This window comes from Amphibalanus amphitrite, unplaced genomic scaffold, assembly GCF_019059575.1.
Source record: "Amphibalanus amphitrite isolate SeventyFive unplaced genomic scaffold, NRLGWU_Aamphi_draft 000380F_arrow, whole genome shotgun sequence".
NCBI classification, from domain to species: domain Eukaryota; kingdom Metazoa; phylum Arthropoda; class Thecostraca; order Balanomorpha; family Balanidae; genus Amphibalanus; species Amphibalanus amphitrite.
In genome coordinates this window covers 86,379-110,590 of record NW_024881874.1, presented here as the reverse complement: position 1 = coordinate 110,590, position 24,212 = coordinate 86,379, and the positions used below count along the sequence as shown (strand labels likewise).

Below are 24,212 nucleotides of genomic sequence, written 5' to 3'. Positions count from 1 at the left end.
CCAGCCGATAGTCGCCTCAATAACAGCAAATAACGTAAAAAGGTAACCGTGGTAGGATGTCACAGCGCTAGTTCAACGCACACGAAAAGGTGCATCGTTTTCGCGTTGTCTTGATCTCACACCGATGTTGCATAATAAACCAGTGGGGTAGCGTATACACTGAAAACAATTCAACCCGCGTACAGCGAGTAAAACCCGCTGCTGGCGGGTACACCTACCCACCACCTAATTTGACACTCTACCAGCGGGTGCGTTTACCCGCATATCGCAGGCTGTCAACCCGAGTATATTGTGTACCTAACCCGCATAGGATGGGGACTCAACCCACACACAGAAGGCAACCTACCTGTTCGCAGCGGGTACACAATCCGCACATGGCGTATTACCTGCGCTGCGTGGGTTGGGAACTCGCTTTCTGCGAGTACAAATATCCGCTGGTAGGGTGTCCAAATCAGCTGGAGGGTAAAGTACCCTCCAGTGGCGGCGTTCAAGGAGGAAAACGCCGCCATCGCCGGGATTCGAACCCGATATCTTTGATATTACAAACCGATACGCTACCAACTGCGCCACAGGCGACCTAACGTAAAGCGACTGAAATGTCGGTGTATATCAGATTAAAATGAAGAACTGACGGCGGACCACTGAACTCTATAATGTGGAATGCGCATCGGCCGCCAAATGGTGTCCAACGAAGCCGCCATGTTGCGCAGACCAGAAAGCGGCCGCCGCCTGTGCTGGGGAATAGGGAATTCGGGACCTCGATTTACGTTTGCGGTCGCTGCATCCGTTACGTTCAAGCTATGTGGACACGGAACCCGGCATCTTACGCAGAATTGAGTGGAGAACAAGATGAAATCCTAAAAAATCATCAGCTATAAGGAACTAATACGTTAAACCCTTATAAGTCAATGGGGAAATATGAAAATTGTTATTTTGGCGCCGAGAATGATCTGAAACTATCTCAAGCATATAAAATCATGATTTCATGCACTCTTTGCAAGGTTCTATGCTTCATATTTTCATTGTTGCCCTTGCGTGACGTCATTTGTGACGTCACAAGGGTCACCATTTTTCTTCAATAACTCCCGATCAAATTGAGCTAGCGAGTCGGGAAAACCACCAATGGACTCAGGAACACCTGCCGAATCGAATGATATGCGACATGACCTCTTTCGACCAGCTTCGTGACCTGGGGGTGCTGACCTGACCTTGACCTGAGGTCAACACCCTAAGTTGACCTGACCCGAACAAAAAGTATATCACTCGATGCGCCTGAGCTAGCTGAACACTATGATGCCAAAATCGCGGCTCTACGGCCATTTTTGGCGAAGTTATTTACCAAAAACCGAACCCGTGCCTTAGATCACTTGACCTGACCTCAGAGGTCACCGGTTGACCTGAGACCCTTACAGCGGGTTCCTACCAGTCACTCTGCATTATACTTTGCCGCATACGACCACTTAAACGCTTAATTCTAGTTTAATTAGCGGTGCATTAGCGAGGTGGGTTCAATCAACCCCCTCGGCCGGGGCAAATGTAGGTCAGGCGAGTGAATTTGAGGAATTCTGAAGATACGATCGTGTTCCCCACTCAATTCTGCGTAAGACGCCGGGTTCCGTATCTACGTAACTTGAACGTAACGGATACGGCGGCCGCAAACGTAAATCGAGGTCCCGAATTCCCTATTCCTCAACACAGGCGGCAGCCGGTTTCTGGTCTGCGCAATATGGCCGCCACCGTTAGACACTACGGCCAATAGGGTTGAAGTGGCATTGCTCCCCTGTGCGGCGGACTCAATACAGAAAGTAAAAAGGCTTATCTTAGACAATTGACATGAATCCACCTATAGTGTTTTAAATATTAAGGAATAGTTTGGACAAATATTTCATTTGCACCGGGAAAGATTTATTTATCCAGGCTTATTTTTTACCAATAAAATGTGCTAAGAACGGTCTGGAAACTTCACCACAATGCGCCAGATTGGCGGACTGCAGAATATTCTGCTGAGCGTTCCAGCGAAATATTCTGCCGGCCAAGACGTGACGTCATCCAAACAATGATTCAAATGTCCCAAGCCCGTTAAGTACCCTCCTAACTCACAGAACGCAGCCCCACAGCTGTTACAGTTACGATTACAATTGCCTTGCACATCTCTACCCCTGCACAAGGCCTGCACAAGCACGCAGCCGAGCCGAAAAGCGACTATTGTGGCGCGTCACATTTCAACACTCGTTTGAGCGTCGAAGTCAAAAGTATTAATTTCAAAACCAATGCCGTGCATCAGTGGGATATCTGCCATGACACATGCGTGATCAAGGCAACCTGCGTATAGCATGTCACCTACCTTGGCGCAGCGAGTTACACGATGCAAAACCTGCGTGATGCGCTTACTCCGTGGGCGCGAGTAACGCCTGCGGCCACAACCCGCTGCGGACGAGTGATTGACCCCGCCAGAGGAGGTTTCATGTATCCGCGCATGACGGGTTGCTGTTTTACCCGAGTATAGCGGGCGTTGACACCCGTGAAGCGGGTGAAAGCTACGATGATAACGGGATGCGCGGCGAAACGCGGGAAGCTAAACGGGTAGTCAGCCTACCCGGCAGCAAAAACTCGCGCAGAGCGGGTAATTTCTTCAAAATACCCGCGATACCCGGGCCAACTCGCAATCCGCGGGTTGAATTGTTTTCAGTGTACATAAGTGCAATGCGAGCCGTAATTTATGCACGGGTCGAGCAATTTTCACACTCAACGACCTATGTACCTATTCTGAAGAATATTAAAATTCATAGGCCTATTTATGTGCCTGCCTGCACACGGCACAGAATACTGATGCTGTGTTACAGCCCGCAGCACAATGTCGTTCATATTCCAACTGATAGGTATATTTCCATTCACGCAATGCCTGATGCATGCTATGAAACAGTAAAATGTAATTCATATTCCCGCCAATAGATGTCATTTGCCTAACGCCTGACGTATGCTGTGCCGCAGCGCACTGTAGCTCATACTCCAGCCGATAGGTGGCACTCATTTGTCCCTTTAACGCCTGACGCATGCTGTACCGCAGTACAATGTAGCTCATATTCCAGCCGGTAGATGGCACTCACTGAACGCCTGATGCATGCTGTGCCGCAGTACAATGTAGTTAGTTTATATTCTAGCCGGTAGATGGCACTCACTGAACGCCTGATGCATGCTGTGCCGCAGTACAATGTAGTTAGTTTATATTCTAGCCGGTAGATGTCACTCACTGAACTCCTGATGCATGCTGTGCCGCAGCGCACTGTAGTTCATACTCCAGCCGGTAGATGTCACTCAGTTTACGCCTGATGCATGCTGTGCCGCAGTACAACATAGTTCATATTCCAGTCGGTAATGTCCCTCACCTAACGCTTGGTGCATGCCGCGCTGCAGTATGACCTGCAGTTATATGCTGCTACCTATCCGCCTGCTAAGCACGAAGGTCCAGCGACGCTACTCGGCAATTCAAATCTCGCAGACCCGTCTCATATAGTCTTTCGTGATTTTCGCTTCATCCAGCGGATGAAGCTCCACTGCATAGCACCCCGTTTCGATGCCGTTTGATGCTGGTGCGGTGTGATAACTGATACAACACTCGCATAGCGTATGGTGGGCACTGGGCTGCACCATTCCATTTTCCGCAGTATCGTACCATTGCCGTCCTCACTAGTACTACCATCGACCTTATATTTAGAGGTTTACCTATCGGTGATTGAGGCCGGCAGAAATAACTACGAGTATATGTAACAGCGTTACGGCACGCCGCCTAGTCACCACGAGTCACGTCCAGTAGACTGCGGCATTACCTGGGTCGGCGTCTGTTGTCGGTGGCACCCGCGTCCCTCTCAAAGCATTAGGTACGGCTACTGTTATCCCAGACTGGAGCAGTGTTCGCCACGGGCCGCAAAATCCCAGTCCAGCCCAGCCCAGGCCCATTGGTTCACAGCCCGGCCCAGCCCGAGCCCATTCATGGTAAAAGCGTCAAAGCCCAGCCCGGCCCAGCCTGTCAAAAATGAATAGATTAAAATTATTGACACCACACAAGTACCCAAAGGAACAATGTTTTGCTAGCAGCATGGACAATGCACATTGCATGCGTGCTTTATAAACTCGTTTTTAAGTCTTGCACAGTAATAAACTATATAGTTAAAGTTTTTGTCTCAGTTGCAAGCCCCTGACTCCACTTAACAGTTTTTGGCCCAGCCCATCCACAGCCCATTGATCCTTCATATTTGAGGGCCCAGCCCAGCCCGTAGCCCAGCCCAGCCCATGGCCCATTGGGCTGGCCCAGCCCATGGCGAACACTGGACTGGAGCTTTTAAAAACGTCAGCTGTTATGGCATTACCTTAGAAATAATGCCACGCAACATCATTTTATGCAATGCGTTCCCAGCAGCCAAAGGTGACAAGATTGACCGGATTTGTAGCTAAGGCCAGTTTAAGCATCTTTAGGGATGCATGATGCTTCGATCGTGAGCCGGCACCAATCAACTAGACTGCAGGGTTCCACCGCCGGTTCGTGTGACCCCACTCCAGCAGAGTCGTCAGTACGGTAGCGCACCCCGCTCTCCGCGGACGGAGCGCGCCCCTCAGAGGCCGCTGGCAGACTGGTGTCCCGGTGAGACGCCCCGTTCCCCGGTAGTGTCTCGCTCTCCACAGAGGCCGCTGGCAGGCTGGTGTCTCGGCGGGACGCCCTGTTCCCCGGTAGTGCACCCCGCTCTCCACAGACGGAGCGCGCCCCTCAGAGTCCGCTGGCAGGCTGGTGTCCCGGCGGGACGAGTATATTAGACAGAGCCGCCGCGGAGCGCGCGCTCGCCGCTCCCGCGCGGCCGTTCAGAGCGAGGTTAGTACCGCGCGCCGCCATTGAGCAACACTGCGCGCGCCGCGAGCACGGGCCCACACTGGCGGATCGGCTACCCGCCGGGCGTCCCACCCGGCGGCCAAACCGTCACACGCCCGCTCCAAGTCATATCACATTGAGCCGGCGGCAGTTCGCCGCGCAGGCTCCCGATCGCAGCGACACACTCACGGGAAATGGTTCTCAGTCACACACACATACACACACCGGCGGTCTCCCAGTCACACGATCTGGCACATTGGCTCCAGCTCCGAGATCCTGCTCGCACGTGCAGCACACTCGATAGCAAACCTCCGACATTGCACCTTCGACAACACAATAGCAGCAACAGAAAGGCAGGCCGCGCTCCGCGCTATATATATAAAAAACGCGCTCTGGAAAATACAAGTGCCCACTGGGACGGCGCACGCGCGCGGCATTGTATCGAGCAAAAATACCACCGCTCGAAATTCGCGGAAAATGTTCGTCTCTTGCCGGGGAGTAAGTAAATGCCCTCGCTGTGGAATGTTGTAGCTGGTCAGCCGGGAGCCACTATCACGGGCACCGGCGCCGGGTCGGGTCGGGTCGGGTCGGGTCGGGTTGATCGGCACGGCGGACTGAGCGGTGACGAGGGAGGGCGGGTCGGGGCCGCCGCCGTCCCAGCCGTCTAGGACGAGGCGTAGTACCAGGTGGGCTCGCCGGTATCGGTACGCTGGTAGTCGACGCTCTGTGGGACAGGGTGGAGAGGGGTCAGACAATGAACTGGATGTAGTGGGTGGGTGGTGAGTGCATGACGTATGTGACAAACATGGACCGGAAGATGAACGAAAAAAGAATGGCAAACACATGCGACAAGTGAAAATAGCAAGAGTGTTGAACATATTCATACCAATTGACGATCAGGGCAGAAAAATTAGCAAAATAAAACGTTCCTCTTAGTTTTCCTGTTACACACCACGTATCTCCTCAATCCCTACTTTCTTCAGCCGTCTGGTCCCTACCCTCCCCCTCCCCAAACGTCTACCCTCTCCCTCTCCACCACCTGACTCCTACCCTCCGAGCTGTCTGCCCTCCCCTCCCCGCTGCCTGACCTGCATGTGGCTGGTGGACGTCCTGCCGAGCTGTGCCAGCCGCAGCAGGTGGCAGCGCCGGCAGAGCAGCGCCTCGTCCAGCGGGTAGCAGCGCTGCTCGGGCTCGTCCGTCAGCTGCAGGCCGCACATCTCGCAGATGTAGCAGTCCACGTGGAAGTCGCGGTCCATGCTCACCACGCGAACAGTCTCCTCCGTGCCCTCCACCGGCGTGATGCTCTTACCGCAGGCGGCGCACTTGGGCGCAAACATCCTGTCAAAAGCGCGTGGGGAATGTTAATCGCGGAATAGTGATGATGATGGTTTGGGTTCCTTTCGCTAAGTACTCGGTGAACACTGAACGGACATCATCAGCATTGCTCTCTACATCATGACACAAACAGGTCTGAGCCACCAATAGACATAGTAAAATACCGCATCACACCCGAAATTATTTGGGTTCTAGAGCATGACACATCGCACACAAACATTGTTCACCATCCACAATGCCATTCCATGACCCAGTTTTGGACCAGTATGTTTTGCGAACCCTCTGAGGAGGCTCGTCCATTCTGCGAACCCTCCCTGGACCCATCCAGGTCGGCCCTCCGACTCGCCTGTGGTAGTCGTTGACGCAGTAGATCTTGTTGTCGACGTCGATGGTGAACGGTACGCCATCCAGACACTCGTTGCAGACGCAGCAGCGGAAGCAGCCTGGGTGGTACGATTTGCCCATCGCGTGCAGAATCTGACCGTGAGAAGGGTGGAAACAGCACGTGTCGGTGAGGGGAAACAGTAATCGCCACGCACTTTCAGAATAAGGATCGCTCATGATTGTTCAATACAATACAAAAAAACAGCGGATGAATACAGAGAACGGACACGCGGTAATGATTTCCGTCCCTCTCCTCTAACAGTAACTAGACAGACTAGAGCACAATTCACGCTGCCAGAACGCCTCCAGTCTATAACGTTACACACTACTGACTAGTGACAACCAGCATGTGCGCTGTAGTGACCGTCTGATTACGGACACCACTGGGCAGTACTGACCATTTCCATGATGAGGTGCCCGCAGATTGCGCACTTCTCGGCTGTCTGCTGGAAGCCAGAGTACTGGCGGCGGAAAGACAGAAGGGGGACGGCACGTCAGTCAACGATAAACGTGGAAAGAGCTGAACAAAAGAAAGGACGATTTAGGGCATTGAGTCGACTCGAACTGAATTTCTTAGTCATGAGATCTACATATTCTGCATATCTTCTGTGGGTATTTGACAATCGCTCCGCAATTCACTTATTTCACTCATATCACAACAAGCTGATGGGAAAAGGCAGCTGTAGCTTCACATCAAGATACAGACGTGCATTTTATCTTTCTTCCAACCAACTTTTTTTCACCGGCACAAGCTACCCTATTCTGCACCTATCCACACAACAGTCGTGAGTTCCTCCCCAAACGGTCATCCCACTCCATCAATCGCCACCCCGCTCTCCCTTCTACCCTGGTCTCTCACCAAGTAATCCTCCTCGCAGTAGACCTTGCCGTGCACATTGTAGAAGGCCCGGCCGCGCAGCGCCCGGCCACAGGAGCAGCACACAAAGCAGTTGGTGTGGTACAGATTGCCCATGGCCTGGCAGGCCTGGCCGGCGCCTGTCACCTTTTCGCCACACGTGTAGCACATACCTGGGGAGGGGAGGGGACGGTCAGAGGATAGAGGACTCGGCCGACCGAGCAGCGGGGGAGGATCGCAGAGGGAACGGACAGAGACGACAGAGCGAGGGATGAAGGCAGCATTGTGAACCTTTGAGGCGGGTGTGATGGGAAGGACGCGTCACGAGACGATGAAAAACTAGAATGGACAAGTCGATGGCATAAGTAGATTACTCCAATTAAATAAAGTAAGCACATCTAAATATATCGAGCTAGCTTGTGACTAGTGCTGTGATTGCAAGAGTTAATGACAAAGGTTTATTACAGCAGCCTACTATAGCTAGTTCGATAGTGGGTATAGTTGCGAGAGCCGACACCCCCTGACGGATTAAATGGACCAGCAAACAAAGACCGCGCTATCGGCAGGTGGCAGGTATGCACACAAACCCGTGATAGCGCGGCGATAGGCAGTGTGCACCACTCACCAACCAGCCGAGGTCCCTCTGACTAGGGACCAGCAGCGGCCGGCACCACGGGTTTGGCACAGCTTCAGATCGGAGCGGATGGGGCGGTTCAGGAATACAGACTGGGATACTGGAATGACGAAGATGGGTCGGTGAGGATACGGCAGAGCAAGGTGTACAACTGATGGTGACGAATGACGATGTCTAACAACAATGGTATTATGATCTGGCAATCCTGTCATGAAGGATTAAAATGAAAAGGACTAATGACTATCAACATGGATGATACAAAAGACTTGACAAGGAAAAAGCCTTCAATGGTTTTCTAATGAACAGTAAAAACATTTTCTTTCTTTGAGACGTCATGATGCAAGTGTTAAGACGACGCACTACTATAAGGATATCAAGCGGACTGTGTCCCCGTTCTAACTATTCCACCCAGCTCGGTGACCGACTCACCAAAGTACTCGCCCTCCTCTTCCCCTCCCTCCAGCTCTTCCTCCAGCTGCCGGGTGAGCTCATCCAGCTTCTTTTCCGCCTCCGAGGGACCCTGCACACACAGGGAGCGACTCAGTTAACGGGAGGTGGAAGGGACAGTACAGCCATAGAATATCGCGGTCTATGGTACCAGCTTATCTCTGCTGAAAGTATTGAACGAATCGTCAGCGAGCTAATTTCATAACGGCAATAGGAAACATTAAACCCGAGCCAACTACTCGAGGGTTCTGAATTTCGGCGGCCTGTCCCGGAGACTGTGGCTGATCGTTTTCCTCCATGTCGACAAGTCGTTTGAACAGGATCGTGAAGGCGCTGCCCCAGATGCCCTGCAGACAGTGCAGCGGGTACTCGGGAAACGGCTTGGCGATTTTACCCTTGAAGTAGCGGCTGCCGAATTTGCTGGCGTCCGCGAAAATGCCATATTTCGGAATTCCAACTTCGAACGGCGTGAACTCGACACGTGAACGGCTGAGCTCGCAGTGTCCCAAAATTTGTCAATTTGGGTGGAACAAGACATCCAAATGAAAATAATTTTCCACTCCCACCTCCAACTTTCAAGAGCAATTTACCACTCATGAAAGAGCATCTGCTTGCATGATCGCATCAGATTCTACCATTGTACAGAAAAGTGTGCAATTTTTCCTTCTTCTGTTCTTTATTTTCGGGGGGGGGGGGGGCTAACCTGATCAAGAATATACCACCCTCATCCCTTTTTTTTAGAGGAATTTTCCCCTCTAACACCCAAGCATTAATAAAATTTTGTGACACTGTGAGCTCGACATGTGAAGGGCGTGAACTCGACACGTGAACGGCGTGAACTCAACTACTCGACTGAAAACCAGTGCAGCTGTCTGGTTATGTCTGTAATCTACAGCCGTCAACCAACGTGCCAGTTGAGGACTAATCACAGATACAAGTGGCGTGCCATCAAAAACACTCGAAAAGGTAGTCGTCTTTTTATCAGATATTGAATATTCAAGAGCAGATATATTGCTTTATAATAGGTATGCAAAGCAGAAACGTTTCTTGGCCACAGCAAAGCTTGGTCCTGTCATAGTTAGTACGTTTGCCGCACACCTAGCCCAAAAACAGTGCTAACACCCAGACCCAGAGTACATCCCTTGAAGATGTATCAACGCTCCTGACCTGCGACTTGGGCGGCGTGACCTGGTAGGGCAGCAGGCCGCTGCGGCCGGCCGGGCTCTCGGTGCGCGCGCCGGGGCCGGGCGGCAGGTTGGCGTAGGTGGGCGGGTCGCCGCGGCCGGCCGGCGCCTGCTGCGGCTGCGGCTCGGCGCGGCGCTGACCGGGGTACGGCGGCGGAGGCGTGGACACCGCCGGTACCTGGGACACCGGCTGAGACGACTCACGCATGTACACCTGGCGGAGATGGTGGCGCAATGGTCAGACACGGGCTTCCGAGCAAAGACCGGCAATAATTCAGTTCCCAAACCACATGACATCAATCAATCAAGAAGACAAGACATCAATTACCAAAAGCCTACTACCATTCGAAACATTGTCATTTCAAATTAATTGAAAACAGATGGAAATAGCCACTGTGCAAAACCAATCGTCAAACGATTCTGTTAGCTCGCAGCAGCCTCACCTTCCCAGAGTTGGCTCCGACGTTTTCGTAGAGCGGCGGCCGCTGCTGTTGCTGTTGTTGTTGTTGCTGCCTCTGCTGCTGCTGCTGCTGCTGGAGCAGCTGCAGGTACCGGTCGCCGGCTGCCGAGCCCTCCCGCCCCGGCTGGTAGGTGTCGGTCAGCGCGCCGGGCGCGTACCGCTCCTGCGGCGCCGCCAGCCGCGGCCGGCCGGCGTCCACCGTCACTGGCGAGTGGCAGTCGAGCGGCGGCGCCGGCCGGCCCTGCGTCTGGTACAGCTCGGCCGCCGGTGTGGAGCGCGCCGAGCCCGACTGGTACGGCTCACCGGTGGGAGTGGCGCGGCTGAGAGACGCGGTCGCCGGACGCGACATGGGCGATACCGAGTACGGCTCGGGGAACGAGCCGGCGCCGCTGGCCGCCGCCGAGTACGGCTGGTGCACCGGCGTGCCGCGCGACGTCGGCGTCACTGCGTACGGGTCGGGCAGCGAGGTCGGCAGGGGGGAGGAGGACGAATAGGCCGCCACGGTGGCCGGCAGCGCGCCGCGCGAGCCGCCCAGACCGGCCGTGTAGCCGTCCAGACCGATCGAGCCGCGCGGCTGACCGCCGTACGGGTCCGCCGGCGCGCCGGCCCGGCCGCCAGCAGTCGCGTACGAGTCGGAGCGGGCTGGCGGCGGCGCGGCGGCGGCCGACACAACACCGTACGGGTCGGTGCGCGGGTACGACTCCTGCGAGCTGAGGCTGGAGCGACGCGAGCCGTCCGGCGGCCGCGGCCGGCCGGCCACGTTCTCGTAGATCACCCCCTCGTGGCTGCCGCCGCTGACCGAGCTGCGCGGACTCGACTGGATGGAGGCCACGGCTGTGGGCGCGCCGTGGATGTAGGGCGGCGGCGGCTCGTAGGGCGCGCGGCCGGCGTACAGGCCGCCGCCGGTCACCGGCGCCGCGGTGGCCGCCGCACTACCACCGGCCTGCTTCTGGCGCATGTGGGCGCTATAATTGGGCGGCGGCGGCGGCGTGGCGGCGCCGTTCGAGTAGGTGTCGAGCTGTTTGGGCGTGGCGTACCGGCTGGCGGCGATGACGCTCTGGCGGCTGACGGTGAACACGGGCGTGGCGGCGGTGGCGGCGCCGCTGGCCGCCGAGGAGGTGCCGCCGCCAGCGTCCACTCCCGGCTTCTGTCCCGTGTCCAGGGTGCCCGTCCGAGAGCTGGACAGGCTGTAGCTGAGCGGGCCGGAGCCCAGTCGGCCGGCAGCGCCGCCGGCGCCGGCTCCGTTGGCCGTGGGCGAGGTGGCCGATCCGCCGCGGCCGGCCGCCGACTGCTGACCGCCCGCCTTCAGCCGGGACATCTCCTGCATCAGCTTGATCGTGGTTCGGTCCATGGCTAAAGCGGCCGCCGCCGGCTGTCGAAGCAAGGCACAACCCAGATCAGCATAAAACACAAATAACAGTCACATAGGTATGCCGGATATTGACCTATATTGACTGAAAAGGTGTGATAAGATGTGATTATTCTATGCTGATGCTAGTCACCAATAAGCCATTTCCTGAATAACGTTTAAACACATAAATATGAACTACTAAGGTAGCATAATTTACCAGCCTTTCCACCACCTTTACATGTAGTTGCTCATATTTTCATGAAACCAATTTACACAAAATCTCATGCTATAAGGCATCAAATAATTTACATTTAACCATGAAATGTTAACCATGAAATGAAACCATGTTATGCCATGAAACTGCTTTTGTCACATATGGCAGTTTTATTAAATGACAGCATCCCATTGAGGATACCATTGAGAGTTAGATTTGTCCATATTAGGTGATTAATAACCTTCAAAGTTCAAGGTATCTAAAATTCAGCCAGAAATTGAAATTAAGACAGAACAATTGTAGAGGATGAGTATACAAAGTGACCATAAGTAGGCAGATATACATAATATATTGTCTGGCATAATTTACATTTTGTCATGTGTATAATAATGGAAACAAATTGACCAATGACCATATTGTCATGAGTATAATGGAGAAAATTTATCTTCAGGCAACAGCCAGGTTCTATCTGGTGTTGTGGTGAGGGTGATGTGTGGTTGTCTACCAATTTAATAATAGATTACTTGGCCTCAGCCATACAATAATACCTAATGACAGTCACATGCATCTCAGACTTTCTGTTGAGGAAGCAGAGAAATTGTGATTTCATTGTTGGAGCACGGCAGGTAGTTGTACTGCCCCAATGCTTAAGTTATTTGTGTAACAATACTAGGTTTCAGTATTAAGGACTGGCTTTAGTACAAGAGCCAGGACATATTCCTTCTGATAACTACTGATTCAAAGCCAGTCACTCAGTGCAATATTATGCTTCAATATGAAACAAACCTTGCCAAATTCATTCAATGTACTTGCCTGCCAAATAAAAGCTAAAGTGACATGAGAATCAGAATAATTTGAAACTTTGAACAAGGGTTGGCAAAACTGTAAATATTAATAAATTATTATGGGTATGGCATTGAAGATCAATGGCTACAGCAGTGTTGTTGATTTCTAAAGAAAGGCAAGCTAAGGTGTGAGTCGTGAGATAGGTGTGACAAAGTGTGATACCATTATCTCACCATTGTGATGTAAGCAGATGACATACTAATGCCAACAACATTCATGCAAGTTCAAATAAGTTTCTTAATCTGGTAAGAAAAATAAAGAAATGACTGGTAGCATGTTTGGATATTGCATGCATAACTTTTCCAAGTTATTTTGCCCAAAGTGGCAGTAGGTTATTCAAATTAAATACAGGTAGCTCCTTCAATAAATCTGTGAAGGAAATCAGGAGGAAAGTGTGTCGTATGCGGACATAGTCAAGCAACTCACCGACAAGCTAGAGAAAGAAAACACATCCAAACCAACTGAACAGACCAAAGAGCTACGAAGTACATTTGTAGACTGTCTCGAACAAGACAAGAGAAGGCGAAACATCGTGGTCTTCAATGTACCTGAGCAAAACATTGAACTTCCCTTGGACGAACAAGCTTCCAAAGACCTTGATAATGTGAAGGAGCTTATGAAGCAGGGATTAAAGATGATAATCCATCCAGAGAAGGTGGTTCGAGTTGGAAGGCGCAAGGAAGACAAAGATAGGCTCATAGTAGTAACACTTCGGGACGAGGGCGAGAAATGGGAACTGCTGAAGATGGCGAAGAAACTTCGAAATGCAGGAAGCAGGTTTGAAAAAATATACATAGCTCCAGATCTGTCACCAGCTGAGCAATTAAGGGATAAGAATCTTAGAAAACAGTTGAAAGAACGCAGGGAAGCAGGTGAAGATGTGATAATTCACAAGAACAGAGTCATCAGAAGGGAAGATAGACCTGGTCTAAGGTCATCCAGCACTGTATCATACTGACATGATCCGGGAAGAAGAGTTGTGAAAAGGAAAATGACAGACTCATCAGCTAGAAGGCTCAAGGTTTATTACACAAATGCGGACCAATTGCTGAATAAGATGACTGATCTAAAAGTGCATATTCACGAACGCGAACCTGATGTCATAATTGTTACAGAGGCTATTCCCAAAGCACAGGCAAACCCCATACCACAAGTATGTCTTCATGTAGACGGATATACAGAACACCTCAACTTTGACTGTGATCTCTGTGGGCAAGCTCCTCAGGGGCGAGGTATAGTCATCTACGTTAAGGATTACCTTGAAGCCCAAGCAGTGAAAAGCTTTGGGTTTTACCGGGACCAGCTCTGGGTGAAGATTCTGATTGGCCAACATGATTATGCATTGCTCGGTGCACTTTACCGGAGTCCGTCACTGACATTAAATGAATCTGTTCCAGCAATTGTATCAATTATGAAGGAAGCTGTCAAAATGAATCCTCCGTGCTTGATACTGTGCGGAGACTTTAACATCAGAGATATTGATTGGAGGTGTGAGAGGAGCCTCCCAGGAGCTCCCCCTGACGTGGAAGCCTTCCTTCAGGGCATCAGGGACTGCCTCCTTTTCCAGCACATCCTTGAGCCTACAAGGTACAGGCAAGGCCAGACTCCACAAATATTAGATTTGGTTTTTACAAACGAGGAAGACATAATTCAAGATGTGAAATTCCTTCCGGGACTTGGACAAAGTGATCACATTTCTATTCACTTTTCAGCAGTTTGTCAAAAGCCTGAGACACGGGAACATAAACACTTCTACCAAGACTGGAAGCATGCGGACTTCAACAGGATTAATGCTAGACTACAATGTTACAAACTTGATGAGAAGATATCTATGCAAACCGTACAGCAGGCATGGGGTACAATAACTGAAGCTATAAGAAACATCATCCAGGATGAAGTTAAAATAAAACGTAGAAGAAAGAAGCTTCAATCATATATGAACCAAGAGGCTCTTTCTCTCCGTAGAAAGAAAGAGAGGTTATGGGAAAAATATTGTATTACCAGACAAGACTCTGACTTCAGAAATTTTGCCAAACTCAGGAACCAGCTAAGAACATTGACAAGGAAGCTTAAGTTTGAGATGGAAAACAAAATAGTAAGCGCCATGAAAACCAACAAGAAGTCCTTCTGGAAATATGTGAACAAGTCTCTAAAGGTTAAACCTTCTGTAGAGACACTGAAACTGGACGATGGGAGAATTGCTCAAACAGACCGACAAAAATGTGAAGCCTTGAATGCATTCTTCCAAAGTGTGTACACAAAGGAGAACCTGCAGGACATGCCAACACTAGACACCAGACCATATGGGAGTGTCCTTGAAGACATCAATATTAAAAGTGAAGACATCAAGAAGAGGCTAGAAGATCTGAAACCGGGCAAGGCCTCCGGTATTGATGGAATTCATTCCCAATTCCTGAAGGGAACTGCACAAGCTCTATGTAAACCTTTTAGGATATTATTCCAAAAGTCACTCGACTCGGGACAACTGCCAAACGACTGGAAAATGGCTCTGGTTAAACCAATATTTAAGAAAGGAGACCGCCACGAAGTTGGTAACTATAGACCCGTAAGCCTTACGAGTGTTGTTTCAAAGGTCATGGAGGGTATTGTAAAACAAGCTATAATGGCACACCTGCTAGATCAATCACTACTCTCAGATTTTCAATATGGTTTTGTCCCAGGGAAGTCGTGTGAATCACAGTTGTTGTCTTGTATGAATCTGTGGACAAAGTATCTAGAACAAGGTCAGCCAGTAGACGTCATTTACACTGATTTCAAGAAAGCCTTTGACGCGGTCCCGCACCAACGACTATTGAAGAAGCTTGGTGCGTATGGGCTAGGACCAAAAGTCGTTAAATGGCTCGAAGGGTTTCTCTGTGGAAGAAAACAAAGTGTCTCTGTGAACGGTATTATGTCTGATTGGGTGGACGTCACAAGTGGAATCCCACAAGGTACTGTACTGGGACCTTTGTGTTTCCTGCTCTATATAAACGACTTGCCTGAGGTGATGGAATCAAGCACCATTCGATTGTTTGCAGACGATGCAAAGATTTTCCACCCAGTTACTTCTTACCAGGACAGTAGGAACCTACAGCTGGACCTTGATAACATCCTGGCATGGACACAATACTGGCAGCTACCATTGAATCTCGACAAGTGCTCAGTAATGCATCTCGGGCCAAAAAACCCACTTCATAAGTATACACTGGGCCAAGTGCAACTCAGGGAAAGCACTTCTGAGAGAGATTTAGGGGTAACGATGGATAACGATTTGAAGTTCCATGTGCATGCTGCAAGAGTCGCAAAGAAGTGCAAGATGCTTCATGCAATTATCAAGCGGAGTTTCACTTACTTGAACAAGGACATGATTTCTAAATTGTATCGAACACTAATACGACCTGTACTTGAGTATGGCAACTGTGTGTGGGGACCTACCTTCAAAGGAGACCAAGACTTACTGGAGAAAACGCAGAGACGATTCACAAAAATGGTCCCAGGTTTGAGCAATGTCCCATACCAAGAAAGGCTGACAGAACTGAACTTACCTACACTCAAGTACAGAAGAACGCGCGGTGACCTAATAACATTGTATAAACTTATTACTGGGAAACTCAAGACGGAAGCTGATATGTTGCAATTTAAACCAGAAGCAAGACATACAAGAGGACACACGTTACGGATCGCAAAAGTTAGTGTAAAGAAACGAGTAAGAAGGTCTTTCCTCACACATCGGGCATGTAACTTATGGAATAGCCTTCCAGAGAAAATTGTGAGGTCAAAATCAACTTTGCTGTTTAAAAGAAGAGTGGACGAGTTTTTGAAGAGTGAGAGGCTTAAATTGGAGTAAACGCCACCGAATCGAGGAACTGGATGACAAGCATTATAACCTTGAATTATCCCACGATCATCCTCACCCAGACCTGCCATATACCCACTCAATCAGTAAGGAGTAATGGAAGTTACAGGCAGTACGCCTTCTTCCGCATATACAAGACTTCAAGACTTCAAGACTTCAAGACTTCAAGTGAATCCTCAGAACAAAGACAGTACTTAATTTGGCTGAGTTTACACAATGAAGGGAGATACTGCACACTCCACATGGAGAGCAGGAGAGTAGCTGGGTTACATGAATTTGGTAAATGTGAAGATGAAGAATGAGTAGATAAAAATGCAATTTAGCCTGACCAAACCTTACAACTAAGTACTAACCTAACATTCAACCTATACCAGCCTACAACCTACAGTCTACACTCTACAGTCTACACACCTACAAAGTACAACCTAACAACCTACCAGCACAAATACCACACGGACATCATTTTGCCATGGTCGAACCAACTTTTGCTATATCCACACACCAAAATACCTAGCAAAACACTTATGTGAAAAATAATATCAGACAGCCTTGCTGATATAATTTCACATCAGCATTTGATTAGTAATGGCTTAGTCTTTGTATATTTTTTAATGTATAATAACACCCACAGCCTGAGTCAGCACAATTGTGTTAGCAAAATTGGGCTAGAGTCCGAAACTTCACATCCGTCAAGCACAAGTAAAAAGTTCCAGTGGCTACTCACTCATCTTGTTCTATTTAATCTCTGTAAATCAAATGCTTAAAATTATTATGGTTTAGATATATTTCAAAACAGCAGTAGAGACAAGCAGCATTCAATTATTAAAGCTGATGGTGAGCGGTACGCTGTACAGTACAGTCACAGCGTGATGACCCAGCACCATTCGCGGTGCCCCATATCTAGCAGCATAAGCTCCAATGTGTGTGAAAAAAGTATCCGAAAAATGTATCCGTGATACAGATGACTACTTTTGTTATCATAAGTATAAGTTTTTCAGTATTTTTTATCTTAGACCAATATACACCAGCCTCAAAATACCACCATACCATGGAGGAAGTCTGGAGTCCATAAGCCCGGAAACACACTCTGATCAAAGGAAAATTTGACTAAAAACATGAAAAACAAAAAATAGCATACAAAATAGCAACAAAAAATATATAACAAGAGAAATCTCACCAATATTCAAACTCTATCAACGGCGTGTCAACTATGCATCGCGCGGTAGCGAAATAGAAGGACGACGGTGAAAACAGGGCGCCTGGGGCGATTTGATCAAGGTTCGTTAAATTTACACGTGACGTTTGGGATATAGAAGGCCCATAAAGCGGGAGAAGTTCCAAATGTCACGTGACTAATATGCCCTCCGGCGCCCTGTTTTCACCGGCGTCCAAATAGAAGAAAACAAAACAAACAAAATTATCACCGATTACGGCGCACTACCGACACTCCCCTCTTAGTGCTGGGCAATGAGGATCGAAGGTACTGCGAAGATTGGTACTTGGATACCACCTTTTATTTAGGGCCTTGTCACCTATATTCGGTAATGTATTCGGTACAATGCGTAACATTTCAAGAATAATCGGTCAAGAGGATACAGGCATTTCAAGAAATGCGTTGTAAAATCGAGTAGAATGCATTTCATTGAAAATCATCGAAGCGGAAATGTTCATCGAACACACCCTATTGCACCGTCAGGTCACAGAGAGTCACAGACACAGAGTCAGGTCACTGAGGGTCACAATATGAAAATATCATGTGAATCAGTTGCGGATCCAGGGGGCAAAATGGGCATTTGCCCCCCCCCCTAAAACGGCATAATTTTAACATTACGCCTATGGACGATGCATGGAAAGAATCGATAAATTGTTATGGATTGCCCCCCCCCAAAAAAAAAAAACTCTGAGCTGGATCCGCCTCTGATGTGAATTTGATGTGATGCATGTTTAATGGTCCATTTTATATGCCAAATGCGATTATGTGGGTCAGGCAGCCTTTGGGGCCAGTTTAGATCATGTTCTGGTTAAGGTCAGGTCAAGGTCATGTTAAGGTCAGGTCAAATTAGGGTCAAATTTCAAAGTCAATATTTTTACATATAATGGGTATCGGTTCGATGCAGCTCCTCACGGGGAGTTTAATGGTGGTCTTTGTTTTGCGCTACGCGGTCTAGATCAATTGCTAAAAAAATTGAATTAAAAAATTTGACGTCATTAATTTTGAACAGTGTTCATTCGCTATTACTTGGCCAAAAAAGGAGGTACCGATCTAAAATTCGGTATGCATATAGAAGAGCGCAGCAGGGGCGGATCCAAGGGGGGGGGGTCACATGGGTCATGGCCCCCCCCCTTGAGGCCCGGGGGCCCAAAGACCTGCCAGGGGCACCACCGGCCTATCAGGGGTATCACAGTCCTGACAGGGGCACCACAGGACCGCAAGGGGCACCACAGGCCTAGCAGGGACACCACGGGCCTGGTGCCCCTGGGCCCTGACAGGACTGTAACGCCCCTGACAAGCCTGAAGTGTCCCCGGTAGGCACGTGGTGCCCCTGACAGGCCTGAGGCGTCCCTGCAAGGGCGGTGGTGCCCCTGGCAGGCCTGTGGTGTCCATGGCAGGCCTGTGGTGCCCTTGCTAGGCCTCTGGTGCCCCTGACAGGCTTGTAATGCCCCTGGAAGGACTGTGGTGCCCCTGGGCCCTGACAAGCCTGAGGTGCCCCTGACAGGCCAGTGGTGCCCTTGCTAGGCCTGTGGTGCCCCTGGCAGGCCTCTGGTGCCTCTGACAGGCTTGCGGTGCCCTTGGAAGGACTGTGGTGTCCCTGGGCCCTGACAAGCCTGAGGTGTCCCTGACAGGCCCGTGGTGCCCTTGTTAGGCCTGTGGTGCCCCTGGCAGGCCTCTGGTGCCCTTGCTAGGCCGCTGGTGCCCCTGGCAGGCCTCTGATGCCCTTGCTAGGCCGCTGGTACCCCTGCGCCCGGAGAGGACTGGTGCCCCTGAAAAGTCTGAAGTGCCCCTCGGCAGGCCCGTGGTGCCCCTGACAGGCCCAAGGTGCCCCTGCGAGGCCGGTGGTGCCCCTGGCAGACCTCTGGTGCCCCTGGCAGGTCTGTGGTGCCCCTGGCAGGTCTGTGGCGCCCCTGGCAGACCTGTGTTGACTGGTGCCCCTGCTAGGTCGCTGGTGCCCCTCACAGACCTGTGGTGCCCCTGGGCCTTGACAAGCCTGAGATGCCTGGCTATGACAGGCTCGTGGTGCCCCTGATAGACCAGTGGTGCCCTTGCTAGGCCTGTAGTGCCCCTGGCAGGCCTCTGGTGCCCCTGCTACCCCTGCGCCCGGAGAGGACTATGGTGCCCCTGAAAAGCCTGAACTGCCTCTCGACAGGCCCGTGGTGCCCCTGGGCCCTGACAGGCCCAAGTTACCCCTGCGAGGTCGGTGGTGCTCCTGGCAGACCTCTGGTGCCCCTTGCAGGTCTGTGGTGCCTCTGGCAGGCCTGTGTTGACTGGTGCCCCTGCTAGGCCGCTGGTGCCCCTCACAGGCCTGCGGTGCCCCTGGAAGGACTGTGGTGCCCCTGCCCCTAGGGGTGCTCATGGGATGGGCCCAACAGGTCCGTTGTGCCCCTGACAGGCCTGTCGTGTATACTTGCTAGACCTGTGGTGCCCCTACTTCCTGGCAGGCCTGTGATGCCCCTGGCGGGCCTGTGGCGCCCCTACAAGGCCGTAGGTGCCCCTGAAAGGTTTGTGGTGTCCCTTAAAGGACTTTGGTGCCCCTGACAAGCCTGAAGTGTCAAGGACAGACCCTTTAGACGCCAGGGTCAAGTTCGTCGGACTGACAACGATTTGCTTACCTGATAACGTTCCTGGTAAGTACTCACTACTCAGCGTCCACAACATATATACACATAGCACATTCATATATACTTGCTTACAATTGGCAAATGTGGTTGTGGCTAAGAGTTAAGATACTGACTAAAAATAAAAAAGAAAAAAACTGAAAATGGGGGCACCACCAAAATGAAGTGGACGAAATCCGTTGAGTTTTTAATTTTGGGTATAGGTAGGGGCACCACTTCGATTCATGACCCTCCCCTTGGAGTTTTCCTGGATCCGCCCCTGGAGCGCAGGGACCATCACATAGGATTCCGTTTTTTCGAACTTCGGAAATTTTTTGGGATTTTTTTAGTTTTTTTTTCTAAAAAATCAGCTTCTTTAATTTTGGGGGGCCAAAGCCCAAAAATTTGAAAATTCGCCCCTTTCTCTCTGATACCAAGACGGATGTCGCCTACTGTCCAGGAGACGTAGGTAACTTGTTGCCGGCTAGACCATACATCCCGGGCTATAGCGGCGCCGCGTCCTAAGTACAGGTGAAGGTCTTGCGGGTTCATTAGCAGTAGGTTTTGCACCTAGAAAATTTAGTGTACTTCAGGCCATGTCTTCGCCGTCTTAAGCTTTTAAGTGTTGAAGATGCAATCGACTTGTTTGGTAACAAGCCGGCCATGATCGTGTAAAATGGCTTCACCGTAGATCGATTAGTTTCTGAGATATAACCGGAAATGTAAAAGTGCAAAACCTACCGCTTAACCCGCGAGTTGCTGGGGGGGGCGTTAAACGCCCCCACTTTTTTTGCCGGGCCATAGCATAAAAACGGCGCGCCGCAGGCGCGCCAAATTTTGGGTACCTATAGAGAATTGATTGAAGTTTATTGTGACAAAGTTTCAAAAAAATCGGTCGGAAAATTTTTGAGATATCGAGGTTTCAGTGACGTCATGATTTCTGAGTTTTCGCCCAAAAACGGCATATGTTCAAAAAATCATATAAAATCACAGAATAAACATACAGACATGCCGTAAACGCCATTAGACTGCCAATACCATGATCAATCGAATGGCTATCTTCAATTATTGATTATCGTTCCGCATTTTCCAAAATCTTGAACTGAATCTTGGCAATTTTTCGTGACCATGATACATGAATTTCTTAAATTGAACTTTTTGAGCCAAACACGTACACATATGATAAAATGAATGTCACCATCGTGTTCTACGCCCCAAATCACCTAAAAAACATGTGTCACAGGCTGCGAATATCAGTTTTAATTTTCGGGGATATGTGCCTACCCGGTTGACCTGACCTTGACCCTGACCTATGCTTGACTGACCCCTGTATGGAGCTGACACTCTTGTAGGCCTTATAAGATGGATTGTGCACCGTTTTGACAGAGTTTATGGCGAGAGGCGCCCATTGCGAAGTCCTGAAGTCCATGCTACTGAAAGCCCGATTTCAGGTGTTTGATCTGACCTTGACCCGACCTGTGACCTCAAAATTCAACTTTAAAGTACTCATCTGAGGCGTCTCGTCGCGCTCTTTCGTTTGCCGCCTCGTGCGTTTCGCTGCGCCTATTGGTTCTCGAGTTATCGGCTGGGGGCGTTTAACGCCCCCCCCCCCCCAGCAAACGGTGGGTGGCGAAATACCCCAGCAACTGCCGGGTTAATCTCGCGAGACCTGTACGTAAGTAGGTAGGTATGTACGGTTCTCCAGGGTATTAGTCGTTGGTCGCTCGGCGGGCGGGAGGGCAACCAGTTCCGCCCCTGTATCGCGTGACCCCTTGCTCCGCCCAGTTACGCACGAGCGTACTCCACGCCGCGTAGTAGCGTGGGGAGGGGAGGGTTAGAATGGTGGCATGTGTAGAGGCTAGAACCGGTTTCCACCGCCATGCCACCGCCCAGCGACATGGAGCGGGGTCAGTGACCAGGGCGCAGGGAAAGGTCAGAGGTCAGCTATAACGTAGAGCTTTGTGTCTCCCTCCCCTCCGCGTGTAACGACCGCACGACAGCGGCCGGCCGCCGATCAGGCTTGACATGTCAAGGTCACCCGCAGTCAACGGGCTCAGAGGGTTGGTCGAGTGCTCGTCCGTGGCTGACGACAGTCTCGACCATGTGCTATGGTGCCGATAGACTAGCGTGCGTAATAAGTTTTTGTTCAGTGCATATGGCTGCTGGAGTGTGTCATCTTGATATGATGCTTTGTAACGTCTATGATACGCTTAAAACCTCGCTGGCAGTGGCCGAGGGGGGGGGGAGGCGGGTGCCGCCTCCACATATTTATTTTTGTTGATAGCTGCGAGAGCTGAAATTTGGCAAGCCTTTGATTCAAGCTGAAACCTTTGATTCAAGCTGAATTTTTATGACAGCAGCTGTATTTTCACCCTCGCCCATATTGGTGTTTTGCCAGCGTCTATCGTAAACGGGGGAGGAGGGTCCGTGGACCCCTTTGCCGTTCAACCCCTAATCGAGCTAGAGCTTCGCGGAAAAAGTGCGTGTTGCCCGTGACGAGAGGAAGCCGATGATACCCACTTTTAATATCCTAGGTCATTGGTTGACAGGTCAAAAGTCTAAGTTGACAAAGTTGTCAAAGTTGACAGTTCAACAACTCAAAAGTCGGGGAATCGGGACCTGTTAGAGCTTCGTAAAGTGAAGCTGTTATAGGGTTTTGCGGGGTGCTGATCACAAATTTCAAGTTAGTTTTGATCACAGATGATGTTTTCGTGCATTTAGGCCAGGTCATGTCAGGTCAGGTCAGGTCACATGTTACGAGGGAACCAAAACTACTTCCTAAATGTTCAAACGGTTTCTAAATGCGAAATCAACTCCAAAATCTACCCCAGAAACATGTAGAACTCGAAAGAGTGAACAAAGGTCATCAAAGGTCAGTGACCTGACTGACCTTCACGTGACCTTGATACCCACTAGAATCCATGGGATCAACATCCTTTCACATGTTTGATCGCTTAAAGCCACAAAAAGACAATAAAACGCGCTCTACTCGAATTACGCCAAAACGCGATTCCGGCCAAACATGGTCTCGGAAAACAGGTCACAAGTCAAAGGTCTTTTGAGCCAGGGTCATACAAATTACCTATAGGGTAGGCGTAATATTGATTAACTCGAGGGTACTGAAAGTTTCGTCGCAATCAGCCGCTTTTTGCGCGAGTTATTTGCGAAAAACTGAGGGTAGGAGGTCTGTTCGACACCCTCCTACAAGTGCGAAGGTTAAAGGGACCCTCCCACCTTCAAAAATGTTAATGAATTGGCATGAAAGTGATGTCGCTCGGTTCAGAAAGAGCGAAAACGAATATCTACCAAATTCCATCGAAAAATATTCACCGGTTTTCAAGATATTAAACTTTTACAATTGTTTACTTTTTGGGATCTCCGCTGTTCCTAGCGACTTTATTTGAAAGTGCGGCATTTGTTGCGCGCAAAGCAGCATATACCACCGCGTGCTACCAAACGTTTTAGTAAAAGATTTAAAAATCGTTAGATCTCCGCCGACGTCACAAATTCTAAGGGGGCACACCAATGCATTAGCCCCTTAGAATCCGAAAACTGCAAGTTTGAAATTCCATATCTCCGAATTAACCCGGCCGATCCCGGGGGTAATCCCAACCACCGCAGCCCGGGGAGGGGCGTTTTTCGCCCCCACCCCCTGTCTAACTCCGTAAATAAGGGAGCTACGGAAACAAAAGCGATACCAAACGAAAGGTCCTTACGAGACGATTCTAAAGCACCTAAAATTTTTGACCTCAGGTCAATTTTCAAGGTCAGAGGTCAAGGTCAAAGGCAAAAACCGGCACATGTGTAGTGATCTCAAAGTAAGCCTTCTAGAGGACCGCAAGCTACATCAAACCGGCAAAATTGGGTGTCAAACGAAAGAAGAGAATCTGAGGATTCCGAAAATGTGCTCAAATTCAAAGATCAAGGTCAAGGTCACGCTCAAAATTGACCTCAAACTTGGCACTTTTTCG

The 24,212-nt window shown here is 50.2% G+C and overlaps 1 protein-coding gene across 2 annotated transcripts; it reads right to left on the bottom strand.

Moving 5' to 3' along the window:
- Positions 1-4,773: 4,773 nt before the first annotated feature.
- On the bottom strand, positions 4,774-17,660 carry LOC122390045 (LIM domain-containing protein jub-like). 2 transcript variants are annotated; one of them, XM_043382633.1, is made up of 9 exons: positions 17,606-17,660; positions 10,145-11,533; positions 9,685-9,915; positions 8,500-8,590; positions 7,440-7,609; positions 6,979-7,041; positions 6,543-6,673; positions 5,950-6,199; positions 4,774-5,585 (listed from the first exon to the last, which is right to left on the bottom strand). In XM_043382633.1, the coding sequence occupies exons 2-9, from the start codon at positions 11,510-11,512 to the stop codon at positions 5,526-5,528; spliced, it is 2,364 nt and encodes a 787-aa protein (XP_043238568.1). In that variant the 5' UTR covers positions 11,513-11,533; positions 17,606-17,660; the 3' UTR covers positions 4,774-5,525. The 2 variants fall into 2 exon arrangements, with proteins under 2 accessions (XP_043238568.1, XP_043238569.1); XM_043382634.1 differs by having other exon boundaries at positions 17,476-17,659.
- Between the last annotated feature and the right edge of the window lie 6,552 nt (positions 17,661-24,212).